Source organism: Zea mays, chromosome 6 (genome assembly GCF_902167145.1).
Source record: "Zea mays cultivar B73 chromosome 6, Zm-B73-REFERENCE-NAM-5.0, whole genome shotgun sequence".
NCBI classification, from domain to species: Eukaryota; Viridiplantae; Streptophyta; class Magnoliopsida; order Poales; family Poaceae; genus Zea; species Zea mays.
The window spans coordinates 24,861,863-24,887,639 of record NC_050101.1 but is presented as its reverse complement, the minus strand read 5'-3'; the positions used below and the strand labels follow the sequence as shown (position 1 = coordinate 24,887,639).

At 45.0% G+C, this 25,777-nt stretch overlaps 1 protein-coding gene across 2 annotated transcripts; it reads left to right on the top strand.

The window, feature by feature from the left end:
- The first annotated feature begins 16,294 nt into the window (after nt 1-16,294).
- On the top strand, nt 16,295-22,585 carry LOC103629127 (Methyl-CpG-binding domain protein 4-like protein). 2 transcript variants are annotated; one of them, XM_020539731.3, is made up of 5 exons: nt 16,412-17,873; nt 18,720-19,466; nt 20,170-20,366; nt 20,477-20,594; nt 22,202-22,585. In XM_020539731.3, the coding sequence occupies exons 1-5, from the start codon at nt 16,509-16,511 to the stop codon at nt 22,274-22,276; spliced, it is 2,502 nt and encodes an 833-aa protein (XP_020395320.1). In that variant the 5' UTR covers nt 16,412-16,508; the 3' UTR covers nt 22,277-22,585. The 2 variants fall into 2 exon arrangements, with proteins under 2 accessions (XP_008648540.1, XP_020395320.1); XM_008650318.3 differs by having other exon boundaries at nt 16,295-19,466.
- The last annotated feature ends 3,192 nt before the right edge of the window (nt 22,586-25,777 follow it).

Below are 25,777 nucleotides of genomic sequence, written 5' to 3'. Positions count from 1 at the left end.
TATCTGGCAATCGTTGAGCTTTTGTTGTCTTCTGTTCTCCTGCGATCCGTGTCCACCGAAGATGACGTTGACCTCCCTGTCAACGCGCAGGAAGGCTCCTCCTCCTCCCTCCTCCTGCAGCTAGGGTTGTCATGGTTCTTCGGGTCCTCCCCGCGACGGAGGAGGAGGTAGAGGTTGGAAGGGTCGGCCGTGCCCGATGGAGTGTTTGAAGTCCCTGCAGTTCCGAAGAGTGTGGCGCATGTCCTTGTGGTACGGGCATTGGGCGTCGAGGATCGTCCAGCGTACCTTCGCCTCCGCGGGGTCCTCCCCGAGCGCGAGAGGCAGGTGGTCCGGCGGCATGCACCTCTTCGCGCGGTCTCTTCTCCTAGCGTTTGTCGAGTTGCTGGTTCGCGTCGCGTCGTGGTGTTGTCGGTGCGGGCTTCGCTCCTCCGATGAGGTCTTGAGCTCACTCGTCGGTAGTGATATAGAGGTCGGCTTCCTGGAACAGCTGCTCAGAGGCAGTCGGCGCTTTCTGCAATATGGCTCGGACGAAGGCCGAGTCATTGGATCCTCTGTAGAAGTCCTTGATCACAGCCGCCTCCGTGACCTCGGGGATACAATTTCTCATGGTCTGGAACCTTTTGAGGTACGATCGGAGAGTTTCGTCCCCTCGGCGCTTGATGGATTTGAGGTCCCATGGTTGCGCCGGTTTGTCGGAGAGGGACTGAAAGTTGGCGGTGAAACGTCGGCTGAAATCGCTCCAGTCGTCGATGCAGTGCCGGGGTAGATGTCGTAGCCATTGTAGTGCGTCTTGCCCGAGGACAATGGGTAAGTACGCAGTCATCACGTCTTCGGATGCTCCGGCGGCTCGAGCGGCGGTGGTGTAGACAGCCAGCCAGCCTCCTGGGTCCTGCTTAGGTTCATACTTGTCGACATTGGATACCTTGAAGTTAGGGGGCCACTGAATGGCCCTAAGGCGCGGAGTAAGGGCAGACACTCCACATGTGTCCTCCTGTCGTCGGAGATGATGTCTGTTCCGGGGAGGGGAGTAGTTGTTGAGGTTCCTCGACCGTCCCCGGGTAGTACCGCCAGTCGAGGCCGTCGTTGACTCAGTTCTGGTGGCTTGACTCCGAGTTGGGATGCCATGATCCCTGTCATACTCCTCCCGGTGGCGGATCTCGTTCTCATGTCGTCGTTCACGCGAAGCGTTCATGGAGCTTCGTGCGTCCCGGCGACTGTTGATGGCGTGTCGCAAATCGTTCGGCGGGTGAGCGAGAGGTAGAAGATGGTTGGCTGCTTAGGTGAACAGGCGTCGATAGCCCTCGGCGTCGGGAGTCCGAGGGAGTCCATCAGCTATCCGAGCTAGAACTCCTCCGACTTCACTCGGCGTATTCATGGCTCGGGCGAAGTCGGGGTTCAGGTTGCGACCGAAGAGTGGATTTTCCCGGCGCTGCCTTGCGTCTTGCTCAGCTTGTTCCTGAGCTCGTCGACGATCACGCTGTCGGGAGTTCCTTCGTTCTCTGAAGACACGTTCCTCCGGAGTTTCTCCTATCTCCAAGACCTCGTCTCGCGAGACAGGTTGCTCCGGATCCCGTTCTCCAGCCTCGTGATGTCGCCGGATGTTTCGGTGCCGATTTCTTCGTCGACGAGACTCCCGCTGAGGTGGTTCTTCCCCAGGCGCGGTCGGCTCGTCGTCGGAGATGGGAGGCGACTTGTAACACCCAATTTGTAGAAAAAAAATAATAAATAAATAAAAATAAAAGAGTACATCTCAACCTATGTATTTCCTCGTACTCATCATCACATGGTAATAATCACATATGAGAAAAACAAATGAGTAAAGACCACTAAAATAAATCATGTCTCATGTGGGAGCTTCGATTTCTGGTATATTTAATAATACTGGTAATATTACTAAGGGCACATTAATGATGAGGATTAGGGAGTTAATTCAAACTCAATTATAGGATTTGGAAATAAAATTAGAGATAAAAGAGAAGTAAGAAAAGAAATAGAGGAATAAGAGAATTACATAAAATATACCTAGAATTATATTTTCGGAGTTGGTACTTTAAATGTGCAAGGTAATTTGAAGACAAGTTTGCCACAGTGTCAGATTTAAATTTGAAAGGAAATTTGAATTTGAAAAGAAATCAAAAGAAATAAAACAGAAAAGGGGAAATATAAAAGGAAATAGAAAACCTACATGTTGGGCCAAATTCTCCTCGGCCGGCCCACTTCCCCATCCTCCCCTGCGGCCCATTCACTGCGCCAGCCGTCTCTGTCCACTCCACGCGCGGCCACTTACAGGTGGTCCCTGCATGTCATCTTCCTCTGCCGCACTCGTCGGCTTCAACGGACCGGCAGCACGGATTCCGTGGGTCGCGCGCACCTCGCGTTCCTCCAACCGATCCCCCCAAATCAGCGCTGACATCGGAATCCGATCCATCGTCGTGCTATAAAAGCTGAGCCTTGCCCCCTGGAACCCGCGCATTGCTCGTCGCCATGGGCGAACCGGGAGCTTGCGCAGTGATGAGCAAAAGGATGGCGCCGCCAGTGGGAGGTAGTGAGAGAAACCCGAAGCCTCTCCCCTGCGTTCATCGCCCATTGAATTCGCCTCTACCACCACCTCGCGGCAGCACCTCCATGGCCGTGAATACGGTTGGTGGGTAGATCGGCCGCCACTGCCGTATTCCGGCCCGTCGTCAATCTGGGTCGATGGGTTGCGGTCGGCGCACGTGGAGGGTCGACGGCCTCGCTCCATTCGGGTACGAAGCCGTCCGTGGCTGTGCAGCCGCTCTCCCTGGTGGTCGCGTGGAGGAGAGTGAAGCGGGTGTGGGCGGAGATGCAGGCGAAGAACAGGCCTTCCGTCGCCCAGCTTGGACTCAGGTAGGAGAAAGAAGGCTAGCCATTAGATCTTCAATTGGACGCTCTAGATAACGTTTCACCCGGATCCGTCCCTGACCGTCTGATCTGGATCGGGCGCTTGACAATTGATCTGAGTGTTTTAAATCTCGGGTCGTTGGATTCGCAAGCGACGATCAAGATTAGAAGAAGCAAATATCCCTTCGGCACTTTGAATCTGGGTCGTTGATCGTCGATCCGATGGTCAGCAGAGCATACCGGTTCGGGGCGGGGCTCGATTTAATCTCACGCGTTCAAGTCTGATCCATCGGTCCTTATTGAACCATACCCCTTCGCCGTAGTATTTTTGCAAAAGAGCCCTCGAATTATTTAGAAAACAACCCGCCATCCACCGCGGGGTAGATCTGTGTCTTGGAACTTTTCGCGCATTAACCCCTGGACTTTCCTGTAATTGAGGCTCAGTCCAATGGCATGTTAAAATGAATAAATGAATTATAAAATAGGTTTTTATGATATAAATGAGTGCTAGAACTTCAATAATTCATAGTAAATTCATTTTAACTCCAAATTGAGTCATTCCAGTTGCAATAATTTTGTATTAATATTGTTTATCACCTAGTACCTTTGTTTAACCATGAAACTTGAATTAAAATTGTTCATTTGGGTTAATCTATTTTAGGTGCTTATTAACTTCAGAAATTCATAACTAAATAACTATAACTCCAAATTTAGTGATTCTTGTTCCTACGATCTTGTAGCAACGCGTAGATTATTATTATTCAGTTTGTACTTATGTTTGGTGTAATGTTAATTTTGCCTATACAATGTTTGTTTGTATTGCTACGACTAGAGCGAGGTCACGTGTCATCTGAAGATCATCCTGGTACCTGGAATCTCAAGGCCCAGGCAAGTTGTGCCCTTGATCACTTCTTTTTACCCACTCATGTTCTGATTAATCATAATGATCTGCATAGGTTAATTTTGATGGGACCCAATAGGATACCCCAGTTTGTCTATCTTTATACCTTGTTTACCACTGAACCTTCTGGGTAGTACTTGCTAGTGCTATATGTGGTTTTGGGTATGGAGATACATTATTCATGATTACACTTTTGTTATCAGTTGTTATTTACTGTTCATGATAAGATCATTATGTTAATTGGAACATGGAGAACCACCCGGGAAAACAGTGCTACCACAAGGGAGGAATGGGACCCCTTGGCTGATTAATTAGGAAAGCTAGTGGAAGACTACCTTACCCGAAAGGGGCAAGGGCAGTAGGGGAGTGGTCAGTGTAGGGAGGCCCTCGGGAGGATTTTGCTGCGATGGCGGTCCTGCAAGGGATTCCTGCATTGGAACTTCCTATAAACTGTAGCGGGTTTTCGGAAGCTAGTGGAACTTTGTAAAGGCCTCGTAGTGGATCCCTAGCCATTCACCTCGGTAGTGTCTAAGGGCCTTGCAAACCCTGGCGACATGGGATACACGACTTGTGGGTAAAGATGCGCAACCTCTGCAGAGTGTAAAACTGGTATACTAGCCGTGCTCACGGTCATGAGCGGCTCGGACCCTCACATGATTAATTATGGAACTAAATTCAATTTGTCATATGCATTGCATTGCAGGTGATGTTGTTACCCTTGTTCTATTACTTAATTGGGTTTGGTATTTACTTATACTTAGTAACTGCTAATAAAATTTTGACCAACCTTAAAAGCAATGCTCAGCTCTAACCATCTTCTTTGGTAAGCCTTACACTTCACGTGAGCTCCCACCTTTGGCGAGTTCATGCACATTATTCCCCACAACTTGTTGAGCGATGAACGTATGTGAGCTCACTCTTGCTGTCTCACACACCCCACAGGTCAAGAACAGGTACCGCAGGATGAGGCGCATGGAGGATGCTGTGAAGTGTTCGTGAGAGATCTAGGCCGTCGTCTCCCAGTCAACTTTGGGTTGCTGGACCGTTGTCTCCTTATAATGTAATTATTTATTATGTATAGAACTCCTGTTATATATAAAGATGTGACATTCGATCCTGTGCCACTATACATCATATGTGTGAGACTTGGTCCCAGCACACCTGGTGTTTATGTTAGCGCCCGGGTTTTGGACCCCTAAAATCCGGGTGTTACAGAAGTGGTATCAGAGGAATGTTGACTGTAGGACGAAACCTAGATAGAACTGGACAACCATTGTCTACTTACCTTACTCTGATCCTTTCTAAACTTTCCTTAATCTTTTCTCATCTATTTCCGCTTTACTCTGATTACTCTTACCTTTCTGCTTCCAAAGACAAACTTGGATTTCACACTTTGAAATCCTGTGCTTAAAGTGACTTTAGGAATAGGAGACCTAACCCTAAGAACAAAAACAAAACTATTTTTATAAGTGTTTATGTATTTGAATGTTTGTTCTTATGATATCTGTCTGATTTGGATCTTTGTTTGAGTGTGATGGGTTGTGGAGTAATGTCCACAATTACATCTGCATATACATCTAGGCATAAAGGATAACATTTGTAAAATAACTAGACAACCTAGATTATCCCCACTGGAATACATCTAGCTTAAGAGACTTATCTTGTCCTAAAAGATCTCATTCTAACCAATTCATCTTATCTTAAAAGATTCTCCCTTATCTTAATAGATCCATCTCATCTCAAAAGATCCTAAACTTATCCCGATTACAATATATTTAACTTAATAAGATCCATCTTATCTTAAAAGATACTCTAATAGATTCATCTTATCTTGAAAAGATGTTATCTTATCCTAATAGATCTAACTGACCTCATATCTTAACCGATCTAATCTAGATCCCATCTAATCTAATATTATCCAATCTAAAGTGAGTTATTAACATGTTAGTTAATCTGGTGATATGGGTTAGACACTGCTTCCACAAACATAACTTAACCTAAATTAATGTCTTATACCAACTCGGCCTCATGCAACTATCCTAACCATCCGATGGTTGCATAATCCCTCTAACCTAATAGAGCCTCTAACTTTCCTACACCATATGATCCATACTATCCCAACAGATTCTAACATATTCTAATAAGATATATCCTACCCTAGTGGATTTATCTAAATTAAACTAGTCTAATCTAGTTATATACAACCTAATCTAGATTTTATCTAATCTATTATGATCCAACCTAGTGTGAGTTACTTAATGCTGGTATAAGGATAAAGCCATACTCCAAATCCACATAAGCCTAAATTGGTGACTTACGTCAACCCGGCCATACCCAACAACTTGACCTACATAACAGGTTACATAACCTATCTAATAGCAAACAACCAAACTAGATTCTAACTAATCTCATTCAACCCATAGCTGACTACTAAACCAACTACACTACCTACTAAGTTGTTGCCTGCAAATCTATCATAATCTCTTGTCCCTAACACGGATGAAGACACCAAGGTCTGAAAAGGAGAGCTCGACCTCAACAAGGAAGGAGATGAGTCAAATCCAACTTCAAGAGGAATCACGATCCACAAATCCTGGATGGAGCCTTTCCTTACCTTACTTTTTCTTACCCAAATCTATCCATGCTTTAAAGACACCTTTTATCCTACATATTAGATGGCTTGATATCCATGCTTTCGTAATCAATTCCTTAAAAAATATGAAAACATGTGTGCTTAAAACCACTTAAAAAAAACTCGAAGCTAAACTACAACCAAAACCTATGGCTTTCTACATCCCTTTCCTTACAAATCTCGAGGACGAGATTCTTTTAAGGGGGGTAGGATTTGTAACACCCAATTTGTAGAAAAAAAATAATAAATAAATAAAAATAAAAGAGTACATCTCAACCTATGTATTTCCTCGTACTCATCATCACATGGTAATAATCACATATGAGAAAAACAAATGAGTAAAGACCACTAAAATAAATCATGTCTCATGTGGGAGCTTCGATTTCTGGTATATTTAATAATACTGGTAATATTACTAAGGGCACATTAATGATGAGGATTAGGGAGTTAATTCAAACTCAATTATAGGATTTGGAAATAAAATTAGAGATAAAAGAGAAGTAAGAAAAGAAATAGAGGAATAAGAGAATTACATAAAATATACCTAGAATTATATTTTCGGAGTTGGTACTTTAAATGTGCAAGGTAATTTGAAGACAAGTTTGCCACAGTGTCAGATTTAAATTTGAAATGAAATTTGAATTTGAAAAGAAATCAAAAGAAATAAAACAGAAAAGGGGAAATATAAAAGGAAATAGAAAACCTACATGTTGGGCCAAATTCTCCTCGGCCGGCCCACTTCCCCATCCTCCCCTGCGGCCCATTCACTGCGCCAGCCGTCTCTGTCCACTCCACGCGCGGCCACTTAAAGGTGGTCCCTGCATGTCATCTTCCTCTGCCGCACTCGTCGGCTTCAACGGACCGGCAGCACGGATTCCGCGGGTCGCGCGCACCTCGCGTTCCTCCAACCGATCCCCCCAAATCAGCGCTGACTTCGGAATCCGATCCATCGTCGTGCTATAAAAGCTGAGCCTTGCCCCCTGGAACCCGCGCATTGCTCGTCGCCATGGGCGAACCGGGAGCTTGCGCAGTGATGAGCAAAAGGATGGCGCCGCCAGTGGGAGGTAGTGAGAGAAACCCGAAGCCTCTCCCCTGCGTTCATCGCCCATTGAATTCGCCTCTACCACCACCTCGCGGCAGCACCTCCATGGCCGTGAATACGGTTGGTGGGTAGATCGGCCGCCACTGCCGTATTCCGGCCCGTCGTCAATCTGGGTCGATGGGTTGCGGTCGGCGCACGTGGAGGGTCGACGGCCTCGCTCCATTCGGGTACGAAGCCGTCCGTGGCTGTGCAGCCGCTCTCCCTGGTGGTCGCGTGGAGGAGAGTGAAGCGGGTGTGGGCGGAGATGCAGGCGAAGAACAGGCCTTCCGTCGCCCAGCTTGGACTCAGGTAGGAGAAAGAAGGCTAGCCATTAGATCTTCAATTGGACGCTCTAGATAACGTTTCACCCGGATCCGTCCCTGACCGTCTGATCTGGATCGGGCGCTTGACAATTGATCTGAGTGTTTTAAATCTCGGGTCGTTGGATTCGCAAGCGACGATCAAGATTAGAAGAAGCAAATATCCCTTCGGCACTTTGAATCCGGGTCGTTGATCGTCGATCCGATGGTCAGCAGAGCATACCGGTTCGGGGCGGGGCTCGATTTAATCTCACGCGTTCAAGTCTGATCCATCGGTCCTTATTGAACCATACCCCTTCGCCGTAGTATTTTTGCAAAAGAGCCCTCGAATTATTTAGAAATCAACCCGCCATCCACCGCGGGGTAGATCTGTGTCTTGGAACTTTTCGCGCATTAACCCCTGGACTTTCCTGTAATTGAGGCTCAGTCCAGTGGCATGTTAAAATGAATAAATGAATTATAAAATAGGTTTTTATGATATAAATGAGTGCTAGAACTTCAATAATTCATAGTAAATTCATTTTAACTCCAAATTGAGTCATTCCAGTTGCAATAATTTTGTATTAATATTGTTTATCACCTAGTACCTTTGTTTAACCATGAAACTTGAATTAAAATTGTTCATTTGGGTTAATCTATTTTAGGTGCTTATTAACTTCAGAAATTCATAACTAAATAACTATAACTCCAAATTTAGTGATTCTTGTTCCTACGATCTCGTAGCAACGCGTAGATTATTATTATTCAGTTTGTACTTATGTTTGGTGTAATGTTAATTTTGCCTATACAATGTTTGTTTGTATTGCTACGACTAGAGCGAGGTCACGTGTCATCTGAAGATCATCCTGGTACCTGGAATCTCAAGGCCCAGGCAAGTTGTGCCCTTGATCACTTCTTTTTACCCACTCATGTTCTGATTAATCATAATGATCTGCATAGGTTAATTTTGATGGGACCCAATAGGATACCCCAGTTTGTCTATCTTTATACCTTGTTTACCACTGAACCTTCTGGGTAGTACTTGCTAGTGCTATATGTGGTTTTGGGTATGGAGATACATTATTCATGATTACACTTTTGTTATCAGTTGTTATTTACTGTTCATGATAAGATCATTATGTTAATTGGAACATGGAGAACCACCTGGGAAAACAGTGCTACCACAAGGGAGGAATGGGACCCCTTGGCTGATTAATTAGGAAAGCTAGTGGAAGACTACCTTACCCGAAAGGGGCAAGGGCAGTAGGGGAGTGGTCAGTGTAGGGAGGCCCTCGGGAGGATTTTGCTGCGATGGCGGTCCTGCAAGGGATTCCTGCATTGGAACTTCCTATAAACTGTAGCGGGTTTTCGGAAGCTAGTGGAACTTTGTAAAGGCCTCGTAGTGGATCCCTAGCCATTCACCTCGGTAGTGTCTAAGGGCCTTGCAAACCCTGGCGACATGGGATACACGACTTGTGGGTAAAGATGCGCAACCTCTGCAGAGTGTAAAACTGGTATACTAGCCGTGCTCACGGTCATGAGCGGCTCGGACCCTCACATGATTAATTATGGAACTAAATTCAATTTGTCATATGCATTGCATTGCAGGTGATGTTGTTACCCTTGTTCTATTACTTAATTGGGTTTGGTATTTACTTATACTTAGTAACTGCTAATAAAATTTTGACCAACCTTAAAAGCAATGCTCAGCTCTAACCATCTTCTTTGGTAAGCCTTACACTTCACGTGAGCTCCCACCTTTGGCGAGTTCATGCACATTATTCCCCACAACTTGTTGAGCGATGAACGTATGTGAGCTCACTCTTGCTGTCTCACACACCCCACAGGTCAAGAACAGGTACCGCAGGATGAGGCGCATGGAGGATGCTGTGAAGTGTTCGTGAGAGATCTAGGCCGTCGTCTCCCAGTCAACTTTGGGTTGCTGGACCGTTGTCTCCTTATAATGTAATTATTTATTTTGTATAGAACTCCTGTTATATATAAAGATGTGACATTCGATCCTGTGCCACTATACATCATATGTGTGAGACTTGGTCCCAGCACACCTGGTGTTTATGTTAGCGCCCGGGTTTTGGACCCCTAAAATCCGGGTGTTACACGACTCCACTCTCCCGATGAAAAGAACGTCGAGGTAGAATGGTGCGGCTGTCGTGACGATCTTCTTTCGGAGAGCTGGAGGTTGCGCTTCTCCGGTATTTTCGGAGTTTGTTGGAGGAGACTTCTTTTTTGGCGGATCTGCGATGCGGTGTAGAGTTCCCTCTTCGTCTGTTATGGATGAGATCGTTCCAAAGCAGAACATGGATCCGGGATGGAAGGTGATCTTGCTATGGAAGGTGACGGCCATTGAGCTAGCTTAGATCGTCGACACACCCCCTACCTGGCGCGCCAGCTGTCGGTGTTTTGGGTCCGACCGCACACCTGGGGTTGCCCCTCGAGGTGTTTTAGGAGTAGGACGGTGTCGCCGACTGTAGCTGAATAGTTCGTGCCGGATGCACGAGAGACAATGGACAATGTTTACAGGTTCGGGCCGCTTTGAGATGCGTAACACCCTACGTCCTGGCGAATATGCTTTGTGTAATGGGTTACAAGGTAGAGAGTTGAGGTGGATGGCTAAGTAGTAGTAGAGTTGGGATCGATCGTCTTGAAGGGGTGCCCCCTAGGCCTTATATATTTGACCGTGAGGCAATACAAGCTGATATGATAACAGCGTGCACCTAAAAGATAGTGAACTGTTTGAGCTTATCTTCCTATGATTCGGCCGACTTATCCTCGCCCGGTTCCGTTGTGCAGGGCTCCAGCGCAGGAAAGTCGGATCTCCCGTTGTGGTCACTTGCCCGACGTCGCGGAGTCATCCGGGCTTGCACCGACCCGGCCTCACATCGATCTGCTTTACTGACTGCTCCTCCCCAGGCCCATGAAGGAGTGACCTTACGATCTATCGGGCCCTTGGGCTTTTCGTGAGGTCTTTTATCCTTCTAATGGACCCGGGGGATATCTGTCCCCCACAGGATGTAAGGTCGATAGGAAGAGTACATCGGGGACGTGCCAATTCTTAGGAAGGTCCCTGGTGTCATGGAATTCTAAGAAACAAACTTCTGTTGCCCTATCCACCGCTGAGGCCGAGTATGTTGCCGCACGACAGTGTTGCACGCAACTACTTTGGATGAGGCAAACCCTCCGGGACTTTGGCTACAATCTGAGCAAAGTCCCACTTCTATGTGACAATGAGAGTGCTATCCGCATAGCGGAAAATCCTGTTGAGCACAGCCGCACAAAGCACATTGACATCCGGCATCACTTTTTGAGAGACCACCAGCAAAAGGGAGATATTGAAGTGTTTTATATTAGCACCGAGAACCAGCTAGCCGATATCTTTACCAAGCCTTTAGATGAGAAGACCTTTTGCAGGCTGCGTAGTGAGCTAAATGTCTTAGATTCGTGGAACTTGGATTGATTTATAGCATACATGTGTTTATGCCTTGATCATGTTCCTTATGCATTTTGTTGCTTACTTGTGGTGCTCAAGTTGTACAATCACTCCCCGGACCTCACAAGTCCTTTTGCAAGTGATGCACATATTGAGGGGGAGATGTGCTACAACTTGACCCTTTGAGACTAACCATGTGCTTGAGTTTTCTTAATTTAGTCTCAAAGGAGGTTTGAAAGGGAAAAGGTGGACTTGGACCATGAAAGACTTCCACTGCACTCTGATGAGAGGGTAACTTATTCCAAGTTCATCTCATGTACTCTTATTGCCTTTGTATTCTTATTTGAAGATTTTGGTGAGGCAATGGGGTTCCAGGGCCAAAATTGATCCCATTTTGGTGCTTGATGCCAAAGGGGGAGAAAATAAGGCCAAAGCAATAAATGGATCAGCTACCACTTGAGAAATTTTGAAAATAGTACAATAGAGCTTTTGGTTTGTCAAAACTTTCTTGTTGTCTCTATTGTCAAAAGTTGGCTTCTTGTGGGAGAGTAGTTGATTATGGGAAAACGGGGGAGTTTGTGAATCTTTGATCAATTTCTCTTGGAATATCTCTCTTTATGTCTCTACAAGTGAATTTGACTTAGAGATAGGAAATTGAGTTTGATTTGAAAAACAAACCAAGTGGTGGCAAAGTATGATCCATATATGCCAATTTTTGAATCAAAACAATTTTGAGTTCTCATTTGCATTGATATTGCACTTGTTCTAGTTGCTTTTTGTTGTGTTGGCATAAATCACCAAAAAGGGGGAGATTGAAAGGGAAATGTGCCCTTGGGCCATTTCTAAGTATTTTGGTGATTGAGTGCCAACACAAGTGCTTAAGTGTAAATCTATGCCAATTGATGGACAAAGTGCAAATCAAGTCTAAAGGTATGTTTCTAGACTTAGTACATTGTTTTTAGAACTAATGTATTGTGTCTAAGTGCTGGAAACAGGAGAAATCGAATTGGAAAAGACTTAGCTTTGTTCAGCCAAAGTCTGCTCAGTCTGGGTGCACCGGACAGTGTCCGGTGCGCCAGGCTGGCTCTGGCGAACTTGTTGTTCTCGGGACTTCGACGGCGGTGTACGGCTATAAATCACCGGACTGTCCGGTGGTGCACCGGACTGTCCGGTGAGCCGTTCACAGACGAGTCGTCGCTCTCGGGAAGTGATTAACGACGTACGACTATAATTCACTGGACTGTCTGGTGGTGCACCGGACTGTCCGGTGAGCCAACGGTCAGCCGGGCCAATGGTCGGCCAAGGATTCCGCGCGTGATGCGTGGCCGAGCCAATGGTCACAAGGGGGCACCGGACTGTCTGGTGTGCACCGGACAGTGTCCGGTGCGCCAACGGCTCTGAATCTCCAACGGTCGGCTTCGCCAAAGAAGGAAAGAAATCCGCACCGGACAGTGTCCGGTGGTGCACCGGACTGTTCGGTGCGCCAGGCGACTGAAGGCAAGAATTGCCTTCCTGGAATGCTCTCAACGGTTCCTAGCTGCCTTGGGGCTATAAAAGGGACCCCTAGGCGCATGGAGGAGTACACCAAGCATTCTCAAAGCATTCCTAAGCACCAAGACTTCGATTCCGCGCATTTGATTCTTTGTGAGAGCAACTAGAGCTCTATTTGAGTTGTGAACTCGTCGGGTTGTGTTGTGAGCTCTTGTTGCGACTTGTGTGCATGTTGTCACTGTGATTTTGTGTCTTGTGTGCGTTGCTCATCCCTCCCATACTTCGTGCTTCTTTGTGAACATCTAAGTGTAAGGGCGAGAGACTCCAAGTTGTGGAGATTCCTCGCAAGCGGGATATAGTATACAAAGCAAAACACTGTGGTATTCAAGTGGGTCTTTGGACCGCTTGAGAGGGGTTGATTGCAACCCTCGTCCGTTGGGACGCCACAACGTGGAGTAGGCAAGTTTTGTACTTGGCCGAACCACGGGATAAACCACTGTGTCTATCTGTGTTGATCCTCTTGTGGTTGTTGTGTTTTGCAAGAACTCCTCTCTAGCCACTTGGCTTTATTGTGCTAACATCTAATCAAGTTTTATGGCATTAAGTTTTCAAGTTTCACAAGATCACCTATTCACCCCCCCTCTAGGTGCTCTCAACCGCCACCGAAGTGTCTTCACCAGTCGGCGCGGAGGCCTCCACGGGGCCCTCGCCAACATCAGTCGGCGGTGCCGGCTGCTCCTCAATCCCTGCCCTCGCATCCACCACCAGCGACACTATGCTCTCTAGGTCCCCAAGGTCGTCGACCTCCTCATCATGCGCCATCTACAAAAATAGCAACACATTCAACAAAAAAACGACATACATATACATACACATATAATAAAAATCTGTACCTGCTCCATCGCCCGGTCAGACCTTTCCCGGACAATATCACAGCCATGAGGGCCCCACATCCTATCATAAAGCGCCCCAGCGGATCACTTTAGCACCGGGTCTTCAACCTGGAAGATTCCGCGTTCGTAGTCTTCGTCCGATCGGTCAAAGACTTCGAAGTGCTTGCATCCCTCACGGGACAAGGCATTCACGGCCCCTTCACAGGTGACAAGCGAGACGAAGGACATGAGACTCGTCACAATCGTCGGCAGCACCTCCAGCTCCTCTTGCAACCATCTGAGAAAACGGAGGCCCACTTCTTTACCAGACACATCAAAGGGGGCGGTACGCGCACCAAGCTGCCGGTACGCATCCACTAGCAATGCATGCGCTCAATCGACCTCTGTGCGGGTAGAGGCCTCCGCTTTGTCCAGACAGCTGCGCAGGCTATTGTGGTTTGCCTCCGCCTCCGCCGCGCGTTGGATGGCGAGGTTATAGAGCGGAGGATCTACATGCGCGCGTCACCGGAGTCGCCAAGTCACCAGTAGCTCGCGCGTCCTAGCTAGCTCCGAGCTTCGATGGCGACGACGTGATAGTGCTGAGGAGTGAGGAATGAGTAGGGAAGAAGAGGATTTTAGGGTTACACTAGGAGTTAGACTACTATAGTTATATATGGGCCGTCAGATATGTTGTTGGGCCAGCCGGCCAGGCCTAGCTGATGGACACGGTAAGGTGCAAGTTTATGTTGGTCCAACGGACCGGCCTGCGGGTTTAAATTTTGGTCCGAGCCCGATCTGAATTTTACATGGGGTTAAAAAACGTGGCTCAAACCTGCGCGACACACTGACCCGACCTGTCTGGGTCGAGTTTTTTTGGGCGGTTAGGGCCGGGTTGACCGGATCGGTAGCCCCTCAGGTCTATTGTCGGGGACGATGTCTTTTTAAGCTGTGTCTTGTTCTTTAGGGTGGGCGATCCTTGCTTGCGTGTCATGTGGTTTATTGATCGGGAGTGTTGGCTGACTGACTTCTCTTTTATTCCAAAAAATAAGAGGCGCATTTGGAATATGGAGCTTGCATGTGCGGGTCACTGTGCGTTTGATTGCGGGACACCAATGATAAGACCGTCCGTTGGCGTCCTCTATCGTCCCTCTAATTTTGAGGGACAATTAGGACAACACTGAATAATTATGTCCCAACCCTTGATACTAAATCAAACAATTTTATTTGAGGGATCGTCCTATCTCATTCTGTTTTATCATTGTAACCAAACACAAGAAATAACTGAATCTCATGGATTAGTTTTATAAATTAATATTCTGTTTGGTGTAGAGGCGCTTTTGTCCCCTTTCGTGCCCTGTGGGTAACAACCAGTAAACGACGCACAATACGGTAACGTAGCTGGGTTTTGTCATTTCAACATGCAATTGGAATTTGTAGGATGTTCTGTTTTTAATGTGTTCTACACTTTGCTCTGCTTGTTCTAAATTTTTGGTTTGTCTAGCATTTTTTTTATCACACGCACATATAATTTCGTTATATTATAAAAGATCCAGTATTCTTTTATCATCGCAGTCGTTAGATTCAACCTTTTTCTAATCGTACGATAGTCATTAAATAGCAGAAACATATAAACTTTGATGGACGGCCAGACGCAGCCGCACACCACCTGGTCACCGTCTTCTGTCAAATAGAACGGAGCCGTTCTGTCGCAGTTTTATTGTTGTTTGATTACAAAGTAACTAGAACATAGTGACTCCAATTAGAAAATATTCTTCTCAGATTTGGAACCATCCCACTCAAAAAATTAATGGAATGAAGCCGCTCCGTTCCGAGCCCGCTCGCACAGCTCGCCCTCTCATCCGTGCGCAGCAGCTCACGTGCCTCCCTCTGCAACCAAACAAAAAACAAAGACATTCTGTTCCAGTTCACTCTGCAACCAAACAAAAAACAGAGCCGCTCCGTTCCAGCTTACCAAACACAGAACAGAGCGACTCCATTCCTAGAATCAGGGATGGAACAGCTCCATTCTACTTGACTCCTCAATCAAACACTACCTTATAGTCCGACACAACCACCTAGATGTCGTTGTCCTCCTATTGAAGTCCACATCTCCACACCCCTATTCTCCATCTGCTCGATCATCGACTCTAGCTCTATGTCGTCGTCCTTGCCATCTCATGACATGACCGACCTGTGGCAGGGGATGAGATTGTCGAGCTCTAGGTGGTCTTGTTGGGTTGCATGGGATTGAAGTAGGTTGGAGAAGATTAAATCACTTTCTATTTAAATTTAGCCAATAAGAGATTCAATCTTCTTTAATCTCATTCAATCCACTTTTAACTAAACAAGCCCTTATAATTCTACCACAAATACATCAGAAAAAGACATATATTTTTTGAACGAGATTATTTTAGAGATTATGTGGCAACATCTTTTAGAAATTGTTCATAAAGGTCTGCCTATCTAAGTTTAAATTCAAATAAAAAATCATACAAATAATTATATTAATATATAATAATGACTCATTTATAGTTGAATAATATTATTATAGTACACAGGGATGTGTTATTTTTTTCTTCACACGCGCGAGTCACGCGTGCACTTCCACTAGTTTGCACAGAAGAGAGAGAGAGAGTGTATCGTCGTCCGTCTTTGCACGAAAAAATGGCAACTGTTTGTATTTAGTGGTGCGAAAGAAATATTTCCCATGTACTATTTTTTTCCATCTAGTCTATTTGTATTACGGTGTGTGTATTTTGGCGGCAACATCAGGGAGTTTCCCGCGAAAAATAATTGTGGCTGTCCTTGCCTTGGCCGCTTGGCTTCCATCTATCTATTCCTCCATTTTCACTGCGTTCGGACCCACATTCGTTCACTTCCCAATACTGGAGTGGATGGTAGAAAGGAGAGAGAGACCACACTATGTCGATCGCTTGGCTTCCATCTACAAATCCCGCCGCCGGCCCGCTGGCGATCGCTGAGGCGGTCCCCATCTCGATCTCCCTTGTCCAGTTCTTTTCGCCGGAGTGCACTATGTCGGCACTGCCGCCGGCAGAGGAATTGGATGCGTCGCATCAGAAGAAGCGGCGGAGGAGGAAAAAGCACAGGGAGCAGGTGGAGGCTATAGCGGCATCCTCGGAGCCTCCTCCACCTCCGGCAAGCCCGGAGTCCAAGCCCAAGTCAACAATTCCAGTCGCTCCCGAAACCCTAACCTCAGCGGCGGTGAGGGAGTCTCCCCGACCTCTGGGAAACCCGGAATCTAAGTCCGAGTCGCCGCTACTAGTCGCTCCCGAAACCCTAGCCTCGGCGGTGATGGCAGCGGCGGCAGTGAGGCTGGTTAAGGAGCGCGAGAGGAAGAATCAGGTGGTGCCACCGGCATCTCCGTTAATGGAGGAGCCCGTGTGGAAGGAGGAAAAGCAGCGTAAGAAAAGGAAACACGTGGGCGCCGCACTGGTGGTTCCATCGCCGCCGACTCCTGATGCGGCCCAAAACTTGCGGATGGAAGCCAAGATGATGGCTGAGGGGGCGACGGTGAGGAAGAAGCAGAGGCGGCTGAAGGCGGGGCAGGAGCAATCCGGCGAGCCACCATTTTCAATTGATGTCCATCCACAAGGAGGGGAAGAAGCTACTGATGATGGTGGCGTTGGCGTCATGGTCACTCAGTGTGTCAAGAGGAGCAAAAGCAAGAACTCCCGGGTTTTGAAGACGCAGCAGACACTGCCCCAAGGTTTTTTCCCTCCCATGGCCAATCCCAATTCCATTGATCAGGACCCCAATTATTCCTCACCTTTTGGTGCATTCTTTGCCCAATTCGCCTACAAACCTGCTAATATCGCTGATCGCCCAGCGAGGCTGCCTCCTCGAGGCCACCCATCATCTGGGTCTTCTCTACTCACTGGAAAAGAGACCTCCAAGGCTGCCTGGACAGCAACCTCAAACACCAAGCAACCATGCCCAGCCTCAGAATCAACCTCAGATTCACAAGAAGAGGCAAGGATCGAAGGGAAAGAAAAGCCTGAGAAGAAGATGACAAGGGAGATGGCAGTGAGGGAGTCTACCCGACATTTGGCAATACTGGAATCCATGTCTGCTTCCTCAGTCCCAGTCGCTCCCGAAACCCCAACCTCGGCGGCGATGACAGCAGCGACAGTGATGCAGGATAAGGAGTGCAAGAGGGAGAATCAGGAGGCACTGCCGGCAGCTCCATTAATTGAGGACCCTGTGCCGAAGGTAGAAAAGAGGCACAAGAAAAGAAAAGTGGCACAAATCACGCAGATGGAAAACAAGGTGATGACAGAGGGTGCGACGGTAAGGAAGAAACATAGGCGGCAGAAGGTGAAGCAGGAGCAATCTGGCCAAACACCATTTCTCAATGATGTCTATTCAAAGGCAGGGGAAGAAGCTGCTGCTGGTGGCGTCATGGGCAGTCAGTGTGTCAAGAGGATCGACCGCAGCAAGAATTCCAAGGTTTTGAAGAAGCAGCAGACACTGCCCCAAGGCTTTTTCCCTCCCATAGCCAATCCCGATTTCATTGATCAGGACCCCAATTATTGTTCTCCTTTTGGTGCATTTTTTGCCCAATTCGCCTACAAACCTGAGCGCCGGCAAGATGGGAATGGTTCGCCACTTCCTAGTACCACTGGTCGCACAGCGAGGCTGCCTCCTCGAGGCCACCCGTTATCTGGGTCTTCTCTGCTTACTGCAAAAGAGGTCTCCAAGGCTGCCCGGACAACAACCTTGAACACCAAGCAACCATGCCCAGCCTCAGAATCAACCTCAGATTCACAAGAAGAGGCAAGGATCGAAGGGAAAGAAAAGCCTGAGAAGAAGATGACAAGGGAGATGGCAGCGAGGGAGTCTCCCCGACATTTGGCAATACTGGAATCCATGTCTGCTTCCTCAGTCCCAGTCGCTCCCGAAACCCTAACCTCGGCGATGACAGCAGCGACAGTGATGCAGGATAAGGAGCGCAAGAGGGAGAATCAGGAGGCGCTGCCGGCAGCTCCATTAATTGAGGACCCTGTGCCGAAGGTAGAAAAGAGGCACAAGAAAAGGAAGGATAGGGAGGCTGCAATGATTATACCATCGGTGCCCACTGCTGCTGTGGCACAAATCACGCAGATGGAAAAGAAGGTGATGACAGAGGGTGCGACGGTAAGGAAGAAACATAGGCGGCGGAAGGTGGAGCAGGAGCAATCTGGCGAAACACCATTTCTCAATGATGTCTATTCAAGGGCAGGGGAAGAAGCTGCTGCTGGTGGCGTCATGGGCAGACAGTGTGTCAAGAGGATCAACCGCAGCAAGAATTCCAAGGTTTTGAAGAAGCAGCAGACACTGCCCCAAGGCTTTTTCCCTCCCATAGCTAATCCCGATTTCATTGATCAGGACCCCAATTATTGTTCACCTTTTGGTGCATTTTTTGCCCAATTCGCCTACAAACCTGAGCGCCGGCAAGATGGGAATGGTTCGCCACTTCCTAGTACCACTGGTCGCACAGCGAGGCTGCCTCCTCGAGGCCACCCGTCATCTGGGTCTTCTCTGCTTACTGCAAAAGAGGTCTCCAAGGCTGCCCGGACAACAACCTTGAACACCAAGCAAGCATGCCCAGCCTCAGCATCAATCTCAAGTTCACAAGAAGGTGTAAGGGTCAAGGGAAAGAAAAAACCTGAGGAGAAAACGACAATGGAGAAAAAGCCGAGGAAACCACCGATATTACTTAGTCCTGCCGAGAAGTGGTCAGATAAATACCGCCGCCTGCCGCTGGATCAGCTGGTGCCCCCACCACGCTCCCCCCATAAGCTATTGCAGGAGAAGTATGCTTCTGACCCCTGGAAGGTCATCGTAATATGCATGCTCCTCAACTTAACACAGGGAAAACAGGTGACACTTCAATTCTTTCTACTTTGTGTCATCTCTGTAAATGTTACTTGACCAAACAGTTATTTAGATTCATAGTCAGTGGCTTGATTCATCAGAACACTTTTCATGCTTGTCAAAGAGAAAGAGACTTCACTTTTTGTTTCCATGATAAATGAGTGCTTTAAAATGGTTGTCTGCGCCTACTTTCTTTGATATCAGATGATCAATTATATGTTTCCACAGTGCGCATAGGATTGACGAACAAGGTTTAATAATGGTTGTCTGTGCCTACTTTCTTTGATACGAGATGATCGATTTTATGTTTCCACAGTGCACATAGGATCCACAAACAAATTTGAATAGCGGACCACTTGTTATAGATACGCAACATATGCATGTTTGGGTCAAATCCTTTATGGATTATACTGCAGCCCAGAACAGGCTAGTTTATTATGCATTTTAAGTGTAACACACTAACACTGACTCAGATAGGTGTTTCACATTTGTTTATTTTTATGAATACTATTTATTACCCTGATGGTTTATGCTAGCTCATAAATTACTTATATAGTGTGTTTTTATTGCAATGCTAATTCAGCTAGGTGTTTCACATTTGAATTTATTATTACCAAGGCTATTCCCCTATTTGCTGTTGCTTTGGTGGAACATTTCATTCTTTGGATTCAAGGATTGAATTTTCTTTGTTTACTGGTTACTGCTACAGGTCAGGAAGAAAGTGAAGGGCTTCTTCAAGCGCTATCCTGATGCTCAGACTGCATATACAGCTGATCCCGAAAAGATGGCAGAGTATCTAGCACCTCTTGGACTGCAGCGTGTGAAAACAAACAGAATTCAGAAATTCTCTAAGGCTTACGTTGGAGAAGAATGGACCTATATCACTGAGCTTTGTGGTGTTGGCAAGTGAGTAGCCCCCCCCCCCCCCAAAAAAAAAACTCTGTATATGGAATATTCGTTGAATGCTGTTTTTTTGCCCTCTTGAATTATTATTCGAATGTTGCCTCTTACTCTAGGTATGCTGCTGATGCTTACGCAATCTTCTGTGCTGGAAGGGCAAACGAAGTGGTTCCAAAAGATCACAAGTTAGTAGATTACTGGAATTATGTCTGTTTTGAGTTACCCTCGATTCAGGTATGAGTCTCCCGCAATGGGCTCTCCATTACTTTTGAGCTACCTTATGCTATAAGCCTTTATTTCTGTCTGTATGATGTCAATTGTGGAGGTAATATACTGTTATAGTAAAATTTAGTGCTGATCCTATACTACCTCTGTCCCAAAGTATAAGGTATCCTAGTATTCTAGGACATTTTATGGGGTAAATTAGATGAAGTATTTGACTCCCCTTTAAAGTGGGTAGATATTGTGCTTACCATATTTCGAGTTTGGTGGTTGGATTGACAATATACGTTAATGGCAGGTAGGCATGTGATTGGTGTCTCGAGGAGTTAAATTCACTAGAATCCCTTGTAATATGCCGTATGCTGTACTGTCCTATAGTTCTGTGGACCTCTTAGCCTGACAACGTGCCTTTGATCTGTACTGATGGATTAACCTGAAAGTTTTAATTTTTATTACTGGTGTTCTTGGATAATTTTTTATCTATTTGTCATTCCTCTCTTTTCCCTTCTATTTTTTTATTACATGGGCGTAGAACCTATGCAATGGCCAAAAAAAATCAAAGTAAAAGGGAAAACCACCATTCAATAATTGGATCTGGGGGTGGTACGCTCGTTTGCTCTAGAACAATCTATATTTGAATCAACTTAGTATTAAGGTTTGATTTTTCTTGTTGGGACAACTCTGTCCGTGAGAACAGCAAGGGTTTCTAGGCTGATACAGGATTAGGTGGTTGGGTCCCTGTCTAATAGTTTGTATGCTAATATTCTTGATAATGAATGGTAATGATCTAGTTATAAATTCGTGAACTCCAATGACTTATTATTGAAGTGTTTTTTTATGAAATAAAACAAAAATGTTTTTGTTGTGCATATTACAGGGTCATTATCCTGTATATTATATGTACACTGAAGTACTTCCCAAGAAAACCGAACTATGTTTGTTTTGCATATTCTTGTATAACCATCATAGTAATATTTGAATTTGAGTAAAATGCACAGTGAGTTCTTCAGCTTTCCATGTAGGCTCATCTAGGTCCATTAAACTTCTCAAGTAGGTCATTCTAAGTTCACTCTAGCTCAGTCATGTACTAAGGAGTTGTTTGAATGCACTAGAGCTAATAGTTAGTGGCTAAAATTAATTGGAGACATCCAAACACCCTAGCTAATGGTTCAACTATTAGCTATTTTTAGTAAATTAGTTAATAGTTAGCTATTTATTTGTTAGCTAGCTAATTTTACTAGTTTTTTTATAGCCAAGTAACTATTAGCTCTAGCGCGTTCAAACACCCTCTAAGTTCCCACTCTGAACGAACCACATGAAAAATTGAAGGACCTAGATGAGAGCATTTTCACTCTTTGAATTTCATTATTATGCGTCGGCAACTTACAAGCAAATACTCCGTGGCGTTGCATCACATGCCAATATGCCATTGGGTTGCTTTATGTTAGGATGAATTCGGTGGTTGTTGGTAGTAAATTTGACTGAACTGTGCTGACATACTTTGTCTGTCAATGCAGCCTAGTAGAAATCCAATTGTTTTCTTTTTCTAGAGAAACACAGAAAGAAGCCAAGCGACTTCTTCTCTATATATGTAATTCGAAGCTGTGTGTCTGTTGCAGAAATCGCAGGAGGCTGGAGTGACGGAGCTGGGAAACCTTGTCGCTAAGGTGCAGGAAGTTGCTGTCAGCTGTTGACATGGGAAAACAGTAACGCGGTGGCAAGCGCTTTTGGTGTTTCTGCTTGCAGCTTAATAATGTTATTCGCTCCGTTCTTTTTTTATCTGTCATGTTTTAGTTCAAAAATATTCGAGGACTGAGGTAGTATAATATATGGGGTATTTATCTAGTTATTGGGGTAGCCTATGTTTCAATGCTGGTTTTGAGACAAAAATTGAAGGTAACTAGCCAAAAGGAAGAAAGAAAAGTGCTGATTTTGTGTGCATCCTGCATGCCCAAGAATCCTATCTTTAAAGTCCTGAATCTATGGAAAACTTAAACTCCCAATGCATGCGTATTGTATTCAATTAATATGCATGCATGTGTGTGTGGAGGTGTAGCGCGCGTGGCTCTAAGAAGTCAAATGATCAATTGATTTGGTGATAGTGCAATCAATGGGACTAACCAATGTGGTGTTTGGTTTACCATGTGTAATGGTATCGCAATGGAAGTTAAAAAGCGGTGGATTTTAAATCAATGAATACCATTACATGCTTTGTTTGGTTTGTTTGGTTAAGCTTTGTAATACTTTTTGATTCCAATACACTGTTTGTTTTGGAAACCAATGTAACGTAATGAAATTAAAAATTTGAGTTTTGTAACATTTTTTTTGATTCCAATACACTTTTAATATAAGAAATCATTCAACATTATTTGTAAACATAAAAATTCAGTATTTACCATCATTCCCATCGCGAACATTCAACAACATACAAAACTCATAAAAATTCAGCTTTTACCACATTGAGAGCTAACATTCAACAAACCACATTGAAAGCTGCCGATAGATACAATGCCACATTCAATACCATTCATGAACATTCAACCACATTTAACATCATAAAGTTTCAGTTTTTACCATCATTCAACAGCAACATATGAAGAACACTAAAGCTAAAAAGTTTGAGACCAACTAAACCAACAACTTTCAAAGCTCCATCATTCCACAGCAAGACTAGCACCTTCACTTCGACCTCTCTCTCTCTCCTTGCTGCTTCATCTAGCAAAAATTAAACAATTAGTGAATTAAACCAATATCAAAACTAGCCATGTACATTTCTACAAACAAAATTCTAGTTACCACGTAGCATGTCGACAATGTATTCCCTCCTTAGTGGTTCTGGAAGTGCAAACAACATCCCCATTTGATCTGGCATCCTGACAAACACAGCAGCTGCTTTGATAACTTCTGAGCCAGTAAATTCAAGTCTTCGGACCTCATTGATCGCCTTCTCTCTTAGCTTTTGTTGTGGATCCTCATCCCTTGCCTTCTCTTGGTTGGATGCCTCACGATCCATAGCTTGCGCTATTTTTCCAATTGACATGGTGGCAACCTTCAGATCACCACTCACTTCATTGAACACGTCAAGAAGCGGGTCACTTGATGCGGTCTTCATTCCTTTCCACTCTTTCTTCCGTTTTTTGGAGCTAGATGATGTTGAGTCAACAGAACGCCTCGGTGTCATCATTAGCATTTACACAAACTAACTCTTCTTCCAAGTTTTTAACAGCATCTGTCATGTCTTCCGCACCTTCACTTGTGGCCATGTCCTTGGAATATACCATTGAGAGTTCATCATAGTAAGGAAAGGAGACTCCATACAACCCTTTTTGTATCTGGATTATTCTGTGAAAAAACAAAGACACGTCATCAGCAGCAGATACAAGAAAAGATTGCTATGCAGCAACACTAAACACCAGTTGTTTGGTTTACTACTGACGATAATGTGACGCTGACAGATATAGCATACTTCCAAGACATTGAAGGGCTGTAAGGAACCAAAGAACAAAAAATGAAAGCAAGGGTTGTAAAAAAATCTCACTAAGAACTGAATAAAGCATCAGTTTACCATGGAACTGAATAAAGCATCAGTTTACCATGGAACTGAATAAAGCATCAGTTTACCATGTAAAAAAATCTCACTAAGAACTGAATGAAGAAAAACAGAAGATAACTAGGCTGAGGTACAGTAACAACACATCAGTTCTTAACGCTTACCATGGAATTGACTAGGAACAGCATGTCAGTGACTAGGAACAGCATGTCAGTTAACAAAGCATGTAATATAACAAATTAGTGTTTTTAGGATAATGTTGTCAGGAACAGCACGTCAGTTAACTACATTCTCCAAAAATGGTTTGTTTGGCTGAATTACTATTATACGGATGCATCTTGTCACCGAATCCAACAAAAGTATTTGTATTACTCCCTCAGACCCAAAATAAAATTACTGCTACCGCTGCTCAAGATTACTGCTTTGGTGGTTCTGTTTCATGGGAGGTTGCAATATTAAAATAGAACTGAAGGGGTCGGTCACGCGTGCATTACTAGATTATAACTGGGGAGCAGATTGTAAACAGAGCAGATTGTAAACAGAGCAGATTGTACTGTACTGTAAACGGAGCAGAAAAGTAATGTATTGTACTGTAAACGGAGCAGCAGATTGTAAACGGAGCAACAGATTGTAAAAGAAATATCACCCTATATCTTCCTTTTAGATGTGTTGGCACAGTTACCTTGATAGCGGTTCCGTCTAATGCACCCAAACAATTCTACAAATATGTCATAAAAGAAATATCACTTCAATGCGTCTATTTATAGTTGAAGAAAAACCTTAAAGTTTTATGTATTTACCTTAAAGTTTTTCCAAGTATTATCTGTGCTATTCTCTGGAATTGGGTCAGGAGTCTTAAGAAGCAAATGTTGCAACTTTAGAACAGCTAGAAGGCATAAGTTGAACTGCCTACTAACCGTCTCGCCGCTTCGAAAGAAAAACCTTCCAATTGTTCGGTTCTTCAAATGATGAGCCAACGTATACAAAAAATGAGCCACTATCTCCTCTAGGGTCATATTGCGTGTGGCCTTTAGCCCACCAACATCTCTAAGCATCTCACACAAAATAAAGAAAGTTCTTCTATCCATACGTAGCTCACTAATACATTTTCTATCACTCTCACGAATGAGTCCATTTAAATTCTCCATCCTACGCTCTCTATTTCTTAACCTTCTTTCTATTCTCAGACATTTTCTTCTATATGCTAATCCCATGAGCAACCAAACATAATAGTACGTGACAAAGAGAGAACTCAAGATAGCCCTAAATGCCATATTCCTTCGTCGAGTTCTTGAGGATAAATCTGGAGGTCAACGAATTATAAGCACCAAGCCCCTTCTTAAATTCACTGCTGGTTCTGTTTCTGAAATTCAAATGGCACTTCTTAAATTCCATTATCTCGTGTGTGTGTGTGTGTAAAGGAGTGTGTTGAACAGACATGCCCCTTTGGTGACATATGAAACTGCCTAATCCTAACAACTAACCTATGATTAAATGGACGACATCATCTCTTGAAGAGATGGAGATGCCTGTTAGTGTACAACCAAGATTTGTGCCCTTTTCTTTCTATTACTACAGTGTTTTGATTGGTCTGTTCTCTACACAACAAGTTTACATATAGAGCGGCAGGGCTGTAATGTTACAA

Coding starts and splice junctions, on each gene's coding strand:
- LOC103629127 (XM_008650318.3), top strand. CDS start 16,509: ATGTCGATCGCTTGGCTTCCATCTACAAATCCCGCCGCCGGCCCGCTG. Junction 19,467..20,169: donor ACTTAACACAGGGAAAACAG/GTGACACTTCAA, acceptor TTACTGCTACAG/GTCAGGAAGAAAGTGAAGGG. Junction 20,595..22,201: donor TTGAGTTACCCTCGATTCAG/GTATGAGTCTCC, acceptor TGTCTGTTGCAG/AAATCGCAGGAGGCTGGAGT.